The 19,625-nt window shown below is 39.5% G+C and overlaps 1 protein-coding gene across 19 annotated transcripts in view; it reads right to left on the bottom strand.

Moving 5' to 3' along the window:
* Window positions 1-19,625, bottom strand: part of LOC135224319 (uncharacterized) — a 1,756,683-nt gene that overhangs the window by 28,003 nt on the left and 1,709,055 nt on the right. For 17 of the 19 annotated variants that reach the window (XM_064263193.1, XM_064263195.1, XM_064263194.1 and 14 more), the window contains one exon: window positions 17,311-18,372. The exons of the other annotated variants lie outside the window; for them this stretch is intronic. In XM_064263193.1, coding sequence (XP_064119263.1) covers window positions 17,311-18,372 — 1,062 coding nt within the window. The remainder of the gene's footprint in view (window positions 1-17,310; window positions 18,373-19,625) is intronic. 19 annotated transcript variants of the gene reach the window in all.

The following is a 19,625-nucleotide window of genomic DNA, read 5'->3' on the forward strand; positions in this document are numbered from 1 at the left end:
TTTACTAGAAAAACCAAAGAAGTGAAAGAGTCCAAATATGGTTAAGACTTTTGAAAGATAATGTTCTTTACCTTGTTGTCCATGCTTGTGATGGGATATTAACATTAAAAACACTCCCTTTTGCTAGGATACATCCATATATCATACCCACTTACTAATACTATATAAAAAAAACCTGCTAGCCTATTTCTGGCAGTTTTTGCTAAGGAAATGTATATCCAAACTGTTTGTACCACGTTTTGAGGGACAAACAATATCTTGCCAGCTCTTGCAATATACCTAGACATAACTTATTTAGAATATACAACCTACATACTGCTGGATATTAGAACAGAATAGAATATATAATTTAGGCCAAAGACCAAGTGCTGGTACCTATGAGGTCATTCAGCCCTGAAATGGAAACTGACAGTAAAAAGGCAAAAAGGCTTGAAAGGTGTAACAGGAGAAAAAACCTAACAGTTGCATTATGAATCAATTATTAGGAGAGGGTGGGAAGCAAGATGGAAGAAAGAGAATATGAAATGAAGTACAGAAAAAGCATGAAAGGGGTTGCAGCTAGGGGTCGAAGGGACGCTGCAAAGACTCTTTCAGTAATGCCTGCACTGTGTGAGGTGCATTGACAGAGATCTACTCCCCTATGGGGACTGCCGGCTATTGGTCCTTCAAATCTAGAAACTAAAAGGAGTAGTAACTACTTATCTATCCTTTACATATTAAAAAAAGATGTTAATCTCTCCAATAGGTCAATAATATCATAGAACCTTGAGTTGGTCAATTACAATGCTTATATCTACCTTCTTACCTACATTTAATGGGACTTTTACTTTCTTAGCCCACTAAGCTGGTTGACATATCAAAAAGGGAATCCTGGACTTCCTGAAAATTACTTTTTAAATCAAGAAAATATGTCTGGTTCAGAATGGAACTACAACTGCATTCACTTGCCGAGGGTATTCAGTGGCAAGAATATTTTCATTCAACATCTGCACCTAAGGCAATGCACAAAGAATTAGCATAGTCATGATAAGATGACTAGGTTACAAAATAAAAGTTAGTGGTATTTAGTCTTGGATTTTGCATTGCAAGGGTGTACTCTTCTGTAATTTTTATTTTCCATGGAAATTTCTAAAAAAAAATAATAATAATAAAATAACCGCTGTTTTTGTACATGGTTTTCCCCAGAACAATACTGATCCTTGTTACCCTAAGTAAAGTTTCAGTTAATTTTAGAGCCCATTAATGTGCAACTAAAGTTATCATGCAATGGTGCTTTTGTAAAAATTGTGCTGTATAATTACAAAGTGCTCACTTAAGATACTGGTGTATATCAGCTATATAGTGCTACAAATATAAAATACAGTAGTACTTTAGTAATGTATACAATAATAAACTGCAAATTGACTAATGCTGTTCCAACTTTTTACAAAACTACATCTCAATAGCTTGGTTCTTTAATATCTGAGAAGCTTGTGAAAAGCTGATTTGGCATTTTCTCTCTTTGTACTTAAGTGACTATCTTGTATGGCATTCCATAGTTGTCTTTAACCTACACACTTCAAGGTACTGGATGCAATAAAGATAAAATTAATATAATTACGTACTTCATAAAGATAAACTAATATTTTTACTTTATGTATATAAATTCCTGTCTGAAAACTGGAATTGCCTTGACAACCACATCATCTAATTTTCTATGTCCTTTAATATACTACCAACTAATATCTTGCTTGTTTCCCCAAATTATGGTTGCAGGAGACAGACCATAATTTATGCCCATATCCTAGCAGTCAGCAATAATTTGCACAGAGCTACCATGAAATCTAATGATTCCAGTGCTTTGCTATCTTTTTAAAGATTTCAATGTTCTACATTTACAAAAAAAAATTTTCTCCAAAATTTACTGTAGCACACTTGAGTATCCAATACCTAGATACCAGAAAAACTAACATTTGTAAAACAAATAATTGATGTTAAGTTTGTACAGTATCCCATTATCAAATTCCAGATTAAGTGTACTACATTATACCCGCGTTAGGTCATGATAAAGGTCAACATATATACATTAGTTCAAGAGTAACAATTTCAAGGCTGATACTGTGAATAAAAAGTTGTAGACTCAGCATCCATTAAGGTATTTCAAGAGGCAACGGCAAATTGGCCTCATGTAAACCTGCATGGATATTGATAAGGTGGCCATATAAGACCAGTCGCAATGAATAAGAATTTGGTATATGAACAGGCGACCTGAAGTAGTGTAATAGCTCAGGTGCAAGCTACACCAACTGCTCATATAAATTAACGAGAGATTCTTTTAACTTCACATTATAATGATAATACAACTGCAGTGTTACATAAAAGACGTTGTAAACTCCAAAGGCTACATATATGTGTACTGTATACATCAATGTCACTGATGTCATTGGCAAGAAACACAAGTTCCTACCATGCTAACCTCATCTGTCAACAAGGGCAACCATAAACCAAAATGTCCTACATTACAACCCTAATTAAGAAAGTTAAAGCTAAAAATACAAAGTAACTCCTATTTATGTAACAAATCTATCATAAAAAAATAAGAAAAGGCTAAGAATGAGCATAACTTAATTATCTTGCAACAGCCTTTCCATGGCAACAAATGAAACATTCAGCATAGCAACAGTAATCTATATTGTTGACAAGGCAACAACTATAATTTTTCCTTTTATACTAATGAAAATATTCATGCTCAAATAAATATTCTTAAATATTGAGGAAATGTCTCAAAAATACAATTTGCTAAAATATTGTAATATTTTTTCTATAAATTGCAAAGCAAATGTTTTGAAACTAGCAAAGGAGGGAGCATTCAGCCAGCCATAGCATTCTAGACTTCCAATATGCAATTCTAGTCATAAGTAAAACACTAAATGCAAATCTACAGCCACTTACCAATGCCTACACCGTAGCAGCAAAAGGGAAAAACAGATATAAAGGTTAGTGCATTTTAGGAAAATTAAATTTGTTATGTACAACTTAATGGTTAATACTAAAGGTAAACAATAAGGATGGACCAGTGAGATAAGGATGGATAATTATCATAGCTAAAATAGCAAGAAATACATATACAAACTTCAGAACTTCATACTCACACTGGGTATTTTCTACCATCACCAGTAAAACCAATACCTTATCTCAATGATCAATCAAACAGGCAAAAATGTCTAGAGTCAAACTAAAAGAAACACTACTGAAACAGCTTAAATAATTCAGCAACTCCTTATGAAACAAAAGTTTATGCAAAACTTCAATTGCATCTCCGACTCTTGACATAAATATTGCTGCAATCTGCATTCAAACATAACCACATAAAACAAACCAAGAGCACATAAATACATATGACAATGATTTCCCAAAAATAAGTAATAATTGACAGCCACACACAAAACATCCTGCTGAAAACATCAACGAACCTGCAACAATCAGAACATGGTTATTAGTTTCCAATGAAAAGATCTCATGCATGCTGTAATGCTACTCTTCCCCAGCAAAACTTCAAGCAGCAATCATTTCATTATAGAAAATTTGCAATTCAAAGTATGATAACTCTTCTCCAATACAGTACAACATGACATTTTTTATTAAGACTGATCAATAATTACAGCCCAGTATACATATTGACCATTCAATGGCTCTGCTATGCAGTTGCATGTTCTATTTTAAAATCAGAGTGCCTTCAGTGTAGTTGTAAAGGAGAGTATCAATGTCAACCCACCATTAAACCCATACTCATTATTCATAAACCGGTCATGACAATAAATTCTGAAGCATTTTCCAGTTAACAAGCAAAGATCAAGTGGCAGACTTGAGCTAAAGCTATATTTAGAGAGAGAGAGCAGGATGCAACATCATAAAATCATAACATGAAATAAGTTTATTTTAACTTTAAAAGCCTATGTATTCAAATCCTGTTAAAGTCTTAAAAATAACCAACCTTAAGGTTACAAAATGTGTTATAGAATATTTAGGTAACCAGCACAGACACACACAAACATAAAGAACTTAAGACATAAAAACATAAGACATCCACACAAGACCCTTATGCTAAATCTAAGTAAGCAGAAGCTTATGCAGTATTCATTCTTTAACACACTTATGCAATGTTCAGTGATAATTACTGGCACAGTAAAGCTTCACTCATTAATATAAAACAAGAATTATTCCCTATACTTTGGGATAAAACATAAAATAACCTATAGCCTTCCATATGCCAAAAACAATAGACCTCAAACTTTCCTAGCTTCTCAGATCATTTCAGTAAAAATGTTCTGAATTTTCCCCTAATTTTACTTGCACAATCTTAATAAGAGTGTTATATATATGAAAAAGATATCAGGCATTAAAATCACTAGCGACACAAAATATTGCCTGTCCTCTTATTCCACCAATGATGGTGTGCACTACTCTGAGCTTGCTAGTATAGTAGCTCTTTCATTGCTTAAATCCAGTCTAAGTACTGCATAATCATACTTGAGAAAACCAATGACACACTTGCAATGTTTTTTGCATTACTCACCAATAAAACTAACAGAACAACTAGCATTCAATACTGAATTGGCTTTTCAACAAAAATTTGTACCATTGCTCTTTTGTTTATATGATAATGTATTTGTCTAATGTGTAGTTCATGTGTGACTGCACATTTTGGACCAGTTTCCCAAAAGTAATGGAAACCCGTAATGGGCACATATTTCTATAGAGTATTTAATCTTGCTCATTCAATATATGTTTTATTATTTCATTAGCAATAAATAACTTCACTCAAGCTTTAAACACTCATGATAAAACTAAAATAGTTAATAGATTCTGTTATATTACTACAAGAGAAAAAATTACATTAAAGCCATAAGCTTTATACATACTGTATGCTGCACTTTTATTAGTCTTTCATTAAATTATCAACTAAAAAATATGGTTCATGTACTCTCAATTATTACAATATTTTCCTACATAAAAGGTATACGTACAGTACTATTCAAATATTACTTACTGTAAAAAAAAAAATTAAAAAGGGATTTTGACGTAAGGAAAAATCTATTTCTGGGCGATTGGCTCGTGTCGCCAGCGAAATCCCGCCCTACCCTTCCCATCGCCAAGATTGTCTGCTAACTTCAGGATGGCCACCAGAGGCGCAGCAGTCGGCAGCATGGGATGGAGTAGTAGTAGTAGGTGCTGCCCACTCTGTGGGTCGGCTCTCCTCTTGGGGGATTTTGTAGTGGGAGAATTCTATTGGCATTTGGCTCGTGGTAGTGGTCTCACTCGCCATAGTGTTCATACCGACACTCTCTGGGAGGGTGAGCGAGTCAGTTATACTGACCTTTTTCTTTATTTATTTATTCTCTGGTATGTGTTAGTACATTTACCCTAGAAATAATAGATTAAAGGATATTTCGCTGGCGACACGAGCCAATCGCCCAGAAATAGATTTTTCCTTACGTCAAAATCCCTTTTCTGGGCTCAGCTCGTGTCGCTGCGCGAAATCGTACCAGAGAAATAGCACAAGATTGTAAAGAAATTCAACAAAATACAAAGAGGTCTCAAATAAAAGATAAAATAAAAATAAATCAATATAATTGCTAATAAGGATACATATACACAGTGATACAAAATAGAAATATTACCTAATTTATACTTAATTCTAATAATATTTCTTAACTTAAGGTAATATACATATATACAGGAGAAATATATCATATATGTACAAAAATGGTATCTGTGTAAAGCTATGTATCAAAACATTCTAAAGCAATTAACATAAAAGTTGAATAAAACAAACTCAACAATAATAAAATATAAAGGAATGTATATGACTTAATATACAAAACCCGTAACCATTATAATAAGATGACATCCAAGAGATCAATAACCATCATCAAATGTGAGTGTCCCTAGCAAAAAAAAATAAGGGACACCCACTACATCATCATAAAAGCAGCTAAGACACAAGGTGACCGTAAATGAACAAGGCAGGAATAGACGAACTGTTGGGTGAGGCAGGTAGAAAGAAGGACTGGATCTTCTACTAAGGATTAGTCAGAGTCAGGGGAAACTATGTTCCCCGCTGCAACTGCTGAAAATTTCAGAGCTTCCAAGGACTTTAAGTAATGACGTTGAACACTGTCGGCGATTTCCATCCAGTATACTTTTTCAACTCATCGAAGTTCATATGTTGGAAATAGTTAATTGAGGTGGCTACTGCCCTGACATCATGTGCTTTTGGGAAAGAGTCAGGATTGGCTTGTTTAATGAAGTACAGGATTTGTTGCCTGATGCCTTTAATAGATAAAGTGCCACCTTTTTCTCTCTTAAAGAGAGGACCCGATGAGGATGAGGAGGTCCTAGATAGAAAGGCTCGTAAGGCTGAAACTGGGCAAAGAGATACATCTTGTGGAAGGGGTAGTACCTTCCATGGTTCCCACCTCATCAAAGGATCTTCATTCTTTGCTATAAAGCTACGTTCCGGAGAAAGTAGCACTTCCCCTGTGGGAAGGAACTGAATATGATCCGGATCTCTGGATAACGCCGACAGTTCTGAAATTCTAGCTCCTGAGGCCAAGCTTAATAAAAATAGGGTTTTTCTTAAAAGCATTATAAACGAGCATGTGTCATTATTGGTTTCTGAAGCCAGTTTTAGGACATCGTTTAAGAACCATGATACTGACGTAGGCCTTACCGAAGGCCTAAGTCTAGCACATGCCTTGGGAATAGATGAGAAGTAGGAATCTGTCAAGTCTATGTTGAACCCAAATTGAAAAATCTTCTTCAAGGCTGACTTGTTTGTCGTAATTGTGCTAGCTGCTAAGCCTTTTTCAAATAAGGATCTGAAAAAGGATATAGCTGAATTGATTGTCATGATCCTAATATCTGATTCTTTCAGGAAGGTTGCTAACTTTTTGACAGCAGCATCATACTGTCTCAAAGTTGAATCTCTTTTATCGGATTCCAAGAAGAGAATATTCTGAGGGTCAATATTCGCATCCCTTTTCGCTGCAAACTTCATGAAATCCATAAAGTTAGGGTTTTGAGAATCCCTGAGGAAGCGAACACAGTCTTCGTTTGTACTGACTGGGAGAGCCTGGGATTGGGGATCCGAAGAGGGCGAAGACCCAGTTCCAGAATGAGAGGGTACCAATTGCTCTTCGGCCAGTCTGGGGCTACTAGAGCCACTTGACCCTTGAATGTCCTGAGTTTGTTTAAGACTTTCATGAGAAGATTCACCGGAGGAAAGACATAAATCTTCTCCCAGTTGTTCCAGTCTAGAGCCAGGCGTCCGTGGCATAGGCCAGAGGGTCCAGGTTGGGGGCCACATAACACGGGAGTTTGTGGTTCGTTTGAGATGCGAAGAGATCCACCTGTAAACCTGGAACTCTCTGAAGAATCCATTGGAACGAACTGTTGTCCAGTGACCATTCCGACTCTAGAGGTACTGATCGGGATAGAGCATCTGCTATGACGTTTCTCACTCCAGCTATATGAGTGGAGGAGAGATGCCAACTGAACTTGTCCGCCAGGGAGAAGATGGCTACCATGACGTGATTTAGATGACGTGACTTGGAGCCTCCTCTGTTTACGCAATGTACCACCACTGCGCTGTCCAGGACTAGCTTTATGTGGGAGTACTTTGGCGGGCATAACTTTTTTAGAGTCAAGAACACTGCCATTGCTTCCAGTACGTTTATATGGAACTGACGGAACTGAGGTGACCACGTTCCTTGAACCTTTTTGAACTGGGAATATCCTCCCCAACCGCTTAATGATGCGTCTGTGTGGATGGTGATCCCTGGTGGAGGAAACTGAAGGGGCACTGACACCGACAAGTTCTTGACTTTCGCCCACGGTCGGGGTCGATTCTTTAGAATCAGAGGGACTGAGGACAATTTGTCCCTGGACCTGACATTTGCTCGTGAGCGCCAGATTCTGGTTAGGTCTTTCAGTTTGGCTTTCATTAAGATGTTCGTCACTGATGCAAACTGGAGAGAACCCAAGATCCTTTCCTGGGATCTTCTTGATGCCAGTTTGTGACTCAGAAATTGTTTGACTGATTTCGCTATTTCCTTTCTTTTGGTTTTGATGATGGAATCGACAGAGTATGGGAGGAAAGATTCCATTGAATGCCTAGCCACTGAAAGTTTGACTCTGGGGTGAGTCTTGACTTGGTCCTGTTTATCTTGAAGCCTAGATATTCCAGGAACTGAATTACTTTCAGTGTTGCTCTGTTGCATTCCTCGACTGTTGAAGCCCAGATCAACCAATCGTCGAGATACGCTACTACCATAATCCCTTGCGATCTGAGTTGTTGAACTACTACTTCCGCCAGCTTCGTAAACACCCTGGGTGCTACGTTGAGCCCGAAAGGAACTACCTTGAAGGAGAATGTCTGGTCTCCTATCTTGAAGCCCAGATACGGACGGAAGTGTCTTGCAATAGGGATATGATAGTAAGCGTCTGTAAGATCGATAGAGGTGGTGACGGCCCCACGGGGAAGTAAGGTCCGTACCTGCGAGATCGTGAGCATCTTGAACTTGTCGCAGCGAATGGCTAAGTTTAAGCGGGACAAGTCTAAGATTACCCTTCTTTTTTGTGAGCCTTTCTTTGGCACGCTGAACAAGCGTCCTTGAAATTTTAACCTTTTGACTCTCGCTATAGCTCCTTTCTGAAGGAGATCCTCCGCATACTCCGTCAGTTCCTTGGAAGGAAGTTGGCGGAAAGGTCTGGATGGGGGTGGGTTCGTTAACCAGCTCCAACCCAGGCCTTTTGACACAATGCTCTGAGCCCACTTGCTGAAGTTCCACCGGTGGCGAAAGTGAAACAGCCTCCCTCCTACCTGAAATTCCTCATTGGTTCTGGTAGCCTCCTCGGCCTCCTCTGAAATGTTTTCCCCTATTAAAGGGACCTCCCGATCCTCTCCCACGAAAGGATCGCTTACCTCTGCCTCCCTTACCCGAGCGGTCATACTTCTGTGAAGCTTGACTCTCGAAGGATTGATTGTAAGCTGGAGAGAGGGCGTAAGAGGTGGAGGGCTGAGGCTGAGGGGAGATAACGTAAATCGGCTGTGATTGAGCCTTTGAAGTGGAAGGTTGGGCTGTTTGCACTAAGGGAACAGCCGGAACTTGCTGAGAAAAGCGTGGCTGCTTTTTCTGGTAGGGCTGGAAACGTCTGGGTTTCCTTTGACCCTTACCTCTAGCTGCTAGATCTTGCCGCCTCTTGGCCGTAAGACCCCAACGGTCCTTAAGGCTCTGGTTCAACCTCGTAGCCTCTGACTGAACCTCCTTCACCATCGCTTCTGGGAAGAGGTCTGCTCCCCAGATGCTCGACGCAAGTAACCTATTCGGCTCGTGCCGAATAGTTGCTTCTTGTAGGACATGCTTCCTACAATTCGTCCTAGCAGTGGCAAACTCAAACATATCTGACTGTACCGTTTGAGTCAGGGATTTGGTCATAAGCTTGAAGAGCGGTTCTGAACCATAGGCTATGGTAGCCACCTCGGTCATAGCCATGGAATTAATAGATCTGGCTAACCGCGATTTGGCGTCAAATTCAGCCTGAATAAGGCTATCTGGAAGCCTAGGTAGCTTTTCATCAAACTGCTCCATAGCACAGTCCGGTTTGAGTTTGCCAGCTGAGAAGGTGTTAGGTAAGTCTTCCCACAATTCTCCGGCTGAAGGAAGTAACGGAGATGTAGGATCTGCTTCCTTCAGTTGAGGCATGGGGTCCCCCTTCTGGGCCGCTGGAATGGTAGACGTCGCGATCTTTGTCAGGAAAGGGAGCGGGGTACTCTCATCCATCGTAAAGATCGTAAACGGACTCTTGAAAGGTTGGATTTTCGTATTGGAACAATCCATGTCCTCTAGACACCTGAGCCATTCTCTCTGAGCCTGGTCACGTGAATAGAGGACTGTCTCCTTTGGTACTTTATCATCCCGAGTCATGGCTGAGGCGGTGAGCCTTGCGTAGCCGATGAACGGAGGCTGAAGGTCTTCCGGGTAGAACTCGAAGTCCTCGATCCTCCGAGTTCCACATTCCGGGATAGAAATGAGTCCGTCTTGGAAGGGGGCGTATGACGCTACTCTCCAAGGGTTGTTCATTGAGAACGGAGGTAGAGAGTCATACGGGGGAAGCTGGGCTCCACCTGTATTGAAAGGTGGAGGAGAGGCTAGAGGAGCTTGGCTCAGTCCGGCTATAATGCTGTCTTGAGAGGTAATCCTATCCGACAACCGAGAGATCATTTGTTCCATGCTACTTTTCAGAGACCCAACCAGGTCGCCCACCTGTTGTAACAGACCAGCATTGGAGTCCAAAGCCGGAGCTGCTGCGGAGGTGGAGGGGTGGCTCTGAATTGGAACCAAGGGTAGCGGAACTGACGACTCTGCCGGAGTGTGAGATCTCTCTCTGGAGGATTTACTCCTCGAGGACTTAGAGCCGGACCCAGAAGCTTTAGATCTCTCTGCTCCTGGATTCCTAGCCGGAGACTTACGAGAGGAGGATGACGCCGAAGCCGTCTTCTTAGACGACGACGACGTCTTTGTCAAGGATTTCACTGCTTGACCCTTGACCTTGGGTCTAACTGAAGCGTCAGGAGGAGTATATAATTCGTCACCGTAAAGCCTTGGAAGGATGGAGAGGTTGCAGGAGTAGAAGAAACAGTTGCACCCAAGGGTATCCCTTGGGTGTCCACCTTACCTACCTCGACCAACAGGTCGTCTACACCTACCATAGGTTCTACATTAATATCCAACGTCGCGACTTCCGAGGAGATGTCCTGGCCTTGGTCAGTCAATGAAGCAGCCAGCTGTTGCTGGATGAAGGCGATAGTCGGGGCCGCCTCTACTGGGTCGACGTATCCTGTCGCCTTGCCTCCAGGGAAGATTAGTACCGCCAACCTTTTCTCCAGGATGTAGGGCATACCCTTGGCGGCGTTCTTCCCGAAACCGCCGACCCAGGCCCGCAGGGTTGCCAGTGCGGTATCCCTCACGGCCGGCGCCTGAAGAGAGGGATTGATTAGAATTAAGAATAACTTAAGACTAAAGCTAACTTAAAGCATAACTTAAAATTATAGGGCTATAAGGCCCCTTGAATTTACCTTAAGTTAGAGTGATTGATGTAAAACTTAAGCACTATAACAGATGAGGACCAGCTACCGGAGATGGAATACTTACCCGTCTAAAAGCTGGCTCACCAGATCGTAACATATGGTACACGTTTCATGGTACCAGACCTGGATGTCCCCGTGCGGAGTCGCGCATGGAGCATGGGACCGGCAAACTTCGTGTCCACATGGGTCCTGAAGTGTGGCGGCGCATCCCGGATGCTCACAGTTGGTGGTCTGTAAGTGGAAAGACACATGAGTATCTTAAAGAATATCACTTACAGGCTAAAGGACAGAAGAACTCCGTTGCATGCCGGAGCTCGGAAAAAATTTGGGCATAGCCCCTCCCTTAATCGCCTGAATAGGCTATAACCCCGGAGGTATCCGGTGAAACATGAAGGGAGGGGGAAGGTGGTTTAAGGTACTTAAGATAAACTTAATAGTTTAACATAATAGATCTTAAACCTAAAAGCACGAACGTACCGGACTAAGTCCTGTGCGTGGCGGAGTGTATAACTCAGTGAAACGGAGAGGTTAGAAGGGACCGACTGTATGTTCCGGTCCACCCCGTGGGGTAGACTAGCACCTTTCCACTGGATGCCAGGTCTCCGGTGGTAAAGGAGCCCTAGTAAGGTGGGAAAGAGCAAGAGGCATACAGACTCGGGCTAGTAACGGAGCGACGGAGTAGTAATGGAGGGGGGGAAAGGCCAGTCCCCCCCACCTTACCATCCGACCGGACCGAGAAGCCGGAGAGGTCGAGTCCAGTCTGGGTCTGTCCCGTCCCTCTACCCCCTCCGCCTGGGGGGAGAGAGGGAGGCAGGCTCGGGTATGTGGAGCGAGCATGGGCAGGCCTACCCACCCCCCCCGACCCTATGGAAGAGCGGGAGGGGGGAAAGGTGACTGGACAGGCGTCTGGCTGCCTCGTGATCGCATAGTGACCACGGGGCGATAAGAACAAACAACTAAGCTAGAACATAACCAACTGATCAGAGAGATGCTATCGGGAAGCAACCGAGCTGAAAAGCGGTAACATAAAGGCCCAATGGGCCATGACCTAGGCTAAGCGAGCCAGACGCCTAACTAACCTAACAAATATCACATAAATAGTACAAATGAATAAAATGGAAGAAAGAAAACAAAATAGTAGGAGAAAAAATCCAGGAGTGTACGACTAACCCGAAGGCAAGTCTACCACTCAAAGCTAGCCGAGGCCGATACTAAGAGCCGTGGCTAGGGTCTGGATGGAAGAGCCTACATAAGGTAAAAGACATGCATGCATGACAAAACCGTGTAGACCGTACCCTAAATAAAGCGGATAATAAAAATAGAGCGTACAAAAGCCAGGGGATGTTCTGGGTATGGGCGACCCAGAACGGACCCACCACGAGGCAGAACCATGCTGCCATGCTTCCGACCTAGAGATCGTATTTATACCTAAAAAACGGCAAATACGTGCTCAGGGCCGGAAAAAACCAACTAGCAATAAACACTGAGTACTTAACTTAGCTGCTGCGATGGCTGCACGCTCCATGGTAATAAAATCCAAAGGAAAGGGCACAAAAACACAGAGAAGAAAATGGCACGTGTGTATCGTGTGCGCTAACTGAAAAGGATGGCCACCAGAGGCGCAGCAGTCGGCAGCATGGGATGGAGTAGTAGTAGTAGGTGCTGCCCACTCTGTGGGTCGGCTCTCCTCTTGGGGGATTTTGTAGTGGGAGAATTCTATTGGCATTTGGCTCGTGGTAGTGGTCTCACTCGCCATAGTGTTCATACCGACACTCTCTGGGAGGGTGAGCGAGTCAGTTATACTGACCTTTTTCTTTATTTATTTATTCTCTGGTATGTGTTAGTACATTTACCCTAGAAATAATAGATTAAAGGATATTTCGCGCAGCGACACGAGCTGAGCCCAGAAATATGTTATCTACACATATGTGTAGGGCTGAATATCTCAATTATTAAGATATTCTGCTAATATAGTGTTTAACTGTTAAAATACAAAAGGTACATTGTGAGAAAAATTATGTAAAGAGATGGCACTCAAGAGTTCCTAGTGAATACCACTAAAGTGGCATCTCAACTTGACAGAAGCTTTTCGGGGGGTCAGGCTCTCTGATGAGTAATTAAGTCTGGCTTTCTGAAGAGTAACAAAGTCTGGCTTTTGTGATAAGTAACAAAGGCCGTATAATACGGCAATTTCATAGGCGTAGTTCCTCATCTATACTAACCTGTGCTTTATACTTAACATCAATTTAACCCAAGAGGTGCTAGGGGGATGCCATGTAAGGACGATGGCAATGCGTATTATGCATTTACAACTTCAGTAATGGAACCATTATTTTCTTGCTCAATTTTTAACTTATCATCTAATGTTATAAATGGTTTTAACTTCCTTAACTTATCATCTAATGTTATACATGGTTTTAACTTCCTTGTGTCACAGATTAATAATTAAAAATAAAATATAAGATAGTTTTAAAAAATGATATTTAAAAAGAATATTTTTGGAAAGAAAAAATTTCTTCAAAAACCACTGTTTAGTTTAGGAATGCTTCATGCAGTATTTTCCGAGACAATTTCATATTTATTCATGAAAATATTACTTCTTAGCTATTCAAGAAACACCTATAAAAGTACAAAAATTATACAACAGTTATTAATTGGTTGAATGGGTGTATAAATGTGTATGTTATCTGTCATACGCACACTAACTATCAAATCAACACACATTACTATCATCACTGTCATTGTAATTAACGATCTCAATACCACTGGTATTTGATGAAAATGAATAAGCATCATCATCATAAGCCATTACGTACATACGTACGTATCTCCAAAATTTACAAAATAAACAAAGATTTATAAAAATCTTCGAACATTGTTCAACTTCAGGATACAAAAGCCTCCCTGGTCCTGTCCTCCTGGTTGACGGAAGGTTTACAATTTTGCTATTTTTATACCTATGATTAAGAATAATCTGGCATCTTTAATGTTCAAGAGTGGGCTGAATGGCTGGCGAGACTGTTGACATCACTCAAACAAGAACTAAGGGGAGGGACTAAATTTACCGTGATATTCCTATTGTGAAGCACACCACCTTGTGGGCTGAGAGATTTATTTGAAATACGTATCATCTAAAATAGTGGTATTACACATTATTCATACTAGTGTAGCTGGTAAGTAGTACATAAGCCAGCTGAGCTTAGGCATTTACTTTCAAAAAAGTTTTGTACATCAAAAGAGAAAAACCTGGTATTTTAAACTAAAACCAGATCCTGCACAACTGTAATATGTAGGTATCTCAATGATTTTCAAGAACTTCCTTATTTATAATGTTTTTATCCTAGGGATATAATGGAAATTATATTTACAGGCCAAAAATCAAAGTGAAAATAGTACTAATGTCTTCGGCAGATTCGTTTGTTACCTTGTTTGCTTCTTTTCAAGGTACCTCTGAATCTAAATATGCACACATACTTAGAAAATATATACATTATAGAAAATATACACACAAACTATTAATTTTATAGTTGCAGTTTCTCATACAAATACAATATATGTACTATAAACATGTGGCATAAAGTCACTTGGAAAAAAATATAATGTGGCCCCATTGCCACAAGGGTTCCCTTGTCTGATTTATATACTATAACTTATCCTCTATGCAACAAAACCAGGTGCACCAACTCATGCTGGTCACCATCTTAATACAATTACTATAAATGCCCAGTCCTCCTGTGACACCTCAGCTACCTTTAATTCTTTTGTGCAAATCCAAATATATACAAACTGTAGTCTTGCTCTGCTAGCTTTAGCTTCTAAGTCCTTTATCTTGAGAGGCCTTCAATTTTCAGTATTCCTTTTGCTTTTGATATGCTTTTTTACATTTTTCTAGGGTAATTTTAAATTGGTTTCAACTAATTTTATGTAATTCAGATTTTTGTTCTTGGTGGGCTGCCTTTCACTTGCCCTTCCCTGTGTTTGAGTGCGTATCCTAATTTTCATATTTAGGATATTAGATTCTAGTAATACTGTGTTTTGGTTCATGTTGACTGAATCTTCCACAATGATTTACAATAATTTTAACTTGCATGTGTAGTTGGCTTAACCTACTGAGAGTATGATTCTCTCTCTCCGTGTGTGTGTGTGTGTGTGTAATAAAGGTTTGATAAATTTATTCACAAGAGATAGTTGTGCCATGTCCTTAACTACGATGTAGAATTATATTTTTTACTTATTGCTAATGATGGCAAGCTGCATGAAAATGAATAGCATACATAGGAGGAATAACCAATGCTCACTAATAGTTTCTTGTAAAAAAAAACTAAATTTCACAGTTTTTTTGAAAAAAGTACCCTTATGTAAATTCCACAGTGCCTTTGCAAAAAGTACCCTTTTGTTTACAATTTATCTCAGAAACTAAATAAAGATTACACAATACTAAGTATGATACAGTGTATCTACAATTTTCCAATGACATACAAAAAAGTAAAATTTTAAATCACTGTAGAAATAAATTATTACTTTCACATTTTATCACAACAGCTTGTTTGCATGGGTCACAAATTTTGTGTGGCATTGGGACAAATTTTTCATAAGAAATATAGATATAACAGTAAATAATTCCCTTCGTTAAAATAAAACACAATATGCAAATTTCCCACTAAAATCACAGTAAGGCCAGCTAATAAAAAAGTCAAGTAAGGTAATAAATTGAGCTGCCATCTTCCAAATATTTAAAGCCCTCCATGTTCTTGAATGAACTCAAAACCTCTTATTCAAAAGACTCTCCTATTAGCTTCACTCAAACATGTTTTATACAGTAAAATTAACAAGTAAACCCACTTAAAAATGCTACCTCAACTATGAGGTAATCAATCGACATGTTTCTTTTGTTCTGTATAAAACACCACTTCCTTGCATTCATAAAAGGATATAACTTATCATGGAAATATGAAGAACTTGCCTATGAATTTGGAAGAAATTCCTTTGCATCCAAACTTACAGTGACCCAATGCCATAGAAAAAAAGACGCTGAAGGTCTTGTGAACCATGTCACATGTCTGTAGTAACTCAAGTATGGAGTGATTTGTCAAAAGTACTAGAACTCCAAAATAAAATAAAAACTAGAGTAAAAAATTACATTTTAAATAGCATAATGTATAAAAAAGACTATGCAGTATATATATATATGTACTATCTGTTTCAAGTCACAGGAAAGTGGGATTAACAATGCCCTTTTATTGGGGTCAGGCCTGTAGAAAACATAAGAAAAAAAGAAGGGTGGGGTTCAATTTTTTATGAAGTGATAGACTGATCACTGATAAGAAGAAAGTTGAAAAGACTTAAGAGGGAGAAGAGGGAGAACTGAAGAAAGTGAACACCCCAACTTGCCAGTTCAGTGGGGACACTGCCACTGGACTGCAATCTGAGGATTACATAATCCCTGAAAATTGATGTCCTGACAGATGCTCAAAGATACCTGATAGGAGGGACCAAAATATTAACTATAGGAAAAGGGGAAGCCACCTTGTACCAAGGAGGATTATGAGGTAAAATATCAGTGGGAAAATATAATGACATTGCTCAAAAGAAATGTCTTCAAACTTTTCCAGTCAGGGAGACAGACAATGAATGAGATGACTAAAGTGTGTCCTGAATGCATTTTGCCTGATGCAGTACTTGCTTAGCTTTTCAGGAATAAAAATATTTCTGATTACGGGGGTTAAAGGTTTTTTCAATTTTATACAAACTGATAAAGTTTTCAGTGCTGAGAAACTATACAGTATTAGCATTACGGTACCATACTGTATGTAAAAGGTTTTAATATCTTACTAGATGCAAATACTCTTACCAGAGAAACAATGTATACTTAGAATTGTTCCACTTCATTTACCGAGTCTTTGATACCAATAAATTGCTGTAGTTTAAAAGATAAAATCTGATTAGAAGTCATCAAAAATACTTTATACTAATGCATGCATAAGATTTATTAGCTATTTGCTATGTGCATTTGCAGTGTCGAAGAAAACCACTGTGAATAAATCTCAGACAAAATCTGCAATAACAGTAAAAATAACATCCATCACAATCAAAGGAGTTCATGTAGATTTCAAAAGATCTTAAATTTTGACACACGTACAAATGAGCAGACTTCATAAAGGACACCAAATCTGACCCACCTTTAAATGAGCCACAGCTTCCATGACCATATCCTTCTTGGGTCTCTTGCACGTAGTAGTCTTGCGTGTTGTAGCTTTACCTGACTCTTCTGCAACATCAACTGACCCCACCAGACGCAGGTGGAAAACTGTGCCAGCCGGTCCCAACCCAGGACCCCCACTCTCCTCCGAAACCCACTCCAGGCTCCCTCCTCCTCCACCCTCCACATCTAATCCCTCCTCGGTTTCTTCTGGTGCTGCTCCACTGGCTCCTGGTACAACTGTTAATACTTCTATGCACTGATCTTCGCTATCAGTACTAAGATTTCCATCTGCCTCTTCAGCACCATCTTCTGATCTTAACACTTTCTGTATTTGTAACTTATCAGTTTCTCTTGCTTCTTCTTCATCTTCCTCCTCTTCCTCCTCCTCCTCCTCTTCTTCTTCCTCAACTTCCTCCTCTTCCTCAACTTCATGATCACCATCATCTTCATCTTCATCCTCACCTTCCTCTGCTTCTTCATATTCTTCTTCACCAACTGTGACATTCATAGCTTCTCTTGTCTCAGAAAGAGCCAACAATGCAGTATTTTCTGTTTCAATAGGCTCTTCTAAAACACCAGGAGGTAATGGAGCTACTATAGAATGAGCAGGACCTACATCAGTCATGTAAGAACAAGCTGAACAAGAAGAAATTCCTGTACTCATTTTTGGTATAGGCTTCCAAGCTGTGGTATTACCAGTATGACGAATCTCTGGGGGTGACTGTGGATATCTATGCCCTCTTAAAGGAGAATGTATGATGTGAGGAGTCACATGGAAGTTTTCATTTGATTTTGGAGATGAAAGAGACTTAGTTGTCTTTGTTCGAGGAGAATCTGAATTTCGTGAGCAGCTATGTTCCCTGGTGGATATTCCTACAGGGATAGCATACTCTCTAGATGTATTAGAATCATTCTGAATATGACTGCCAGGAGAACTCTGGGAAACAGGTGAATGCTGGGGGCTTGGGGAGTATGGGGGCACTGGGGATGGGACCGGATCATGACTTTCCGTCAGCGCTTCCTTATCATCATCTGCATCCTGACAGGGGAATGTTGTTTTGGTTGGTTCTCTAGCTACTGTAATACTCTCAAGGTAATGAGAATTAATAAGTAATTACAGTGTCAAGAGATAAAAGAACTCTTCTGGGACCAATCAAATACTGTCTGAATATAACTTACAACAGTTGAAAGAACTTTAGACGTTATCATTGCATCTACCGCTGAGGAGGGGGACAGCAGAGGGACCAAATACACGTTTCTTGAAACAAAATGGGACAGAAAAAAAACCTTAAGCAAAGCAAAATAAAGTAAAATAAACACACGAACAAGATGCAGACCTTAAATCATTAGTTAAAACTTTTATCATAAAGCCTATGGCTTATCAGTATAATGGCTTTATGGGAGTTTCTTGACGACAAAACACAAGGTCTGAGAGTATACTTATATATCTATTCATAAGAAAAAGAAAAAGCTGATCACTGATGCACGTTGCAGCAACTGACACACATGCAGCCATGATAACCAGCACTCAACCAAAAGTTTTTGGGAATGACATAACATTAACTATTAAAAGTGTTGATTTTGATAATGACAATACAATAAAATTATTCAAGAATAATAACCAACCAAAACAGACATTAACACTGCCTGGTAAGCAGAATAAATCAATAAGGAAAAACACTGGCACTGTTTCTGTCTGTGTCCACTGTGTTACCCCTTTTATATCATCATTATTACTGGCTACTCACAGACAGACTGCTAATGATTGCAACTCACATCAACTTACTTAGACATACTGATACTTCAAATCACACCAAACTGCAAAAGAAAGTCCCCATTTCCAAAACAGTCCAAGTCTTTTGCTGAAGTACCTCAATTGTCCCTGGTGTTTATGAATTTGAAAGAATTTGATCACCTAAATACGTATATGTAGTTAAAAAGTCTCAAATCACAACTGAACCAATACAATAGTAGTAGTAGTAATAATAATATCAATAGTAATAATAAATAAAATATGACAGAACCTGACTTGTAAATCTGATCCTTTAATTCACAATGAAAGACCAGTTTTTACTCTGTATTGTAAGTGATCATCACAGCTTATTTTATGATAAAAGAAAGTTTACAAGCATGAGAAAAACTCAATAATCAGCTCTTAAACAGTGTGAATTTTTGTTGACATTTCAGTATAACAGAAAATCCCATCTACATAATTTCTCTGATGTGCTTCTGAATTTCTTATGAGCTAACTGCAATACTGTATCAGCAAGATAAGCTACTATACTAAGATTT

This window comes from Macrobrachium nipponense, chromosome 12 (genome assembly GCF_015104395.2).
Source record: "Macrobrachium nipponense isolate FS-2020 chromosome 12, ASM1510439v2, whole genome shotgun sequence".
NCBI lineage: Eukaryota > Metazoa > Arthropoda > Malacostraca > Decapoda > Palaemonidae > Macrobrachium > Macrobrachium nipponense.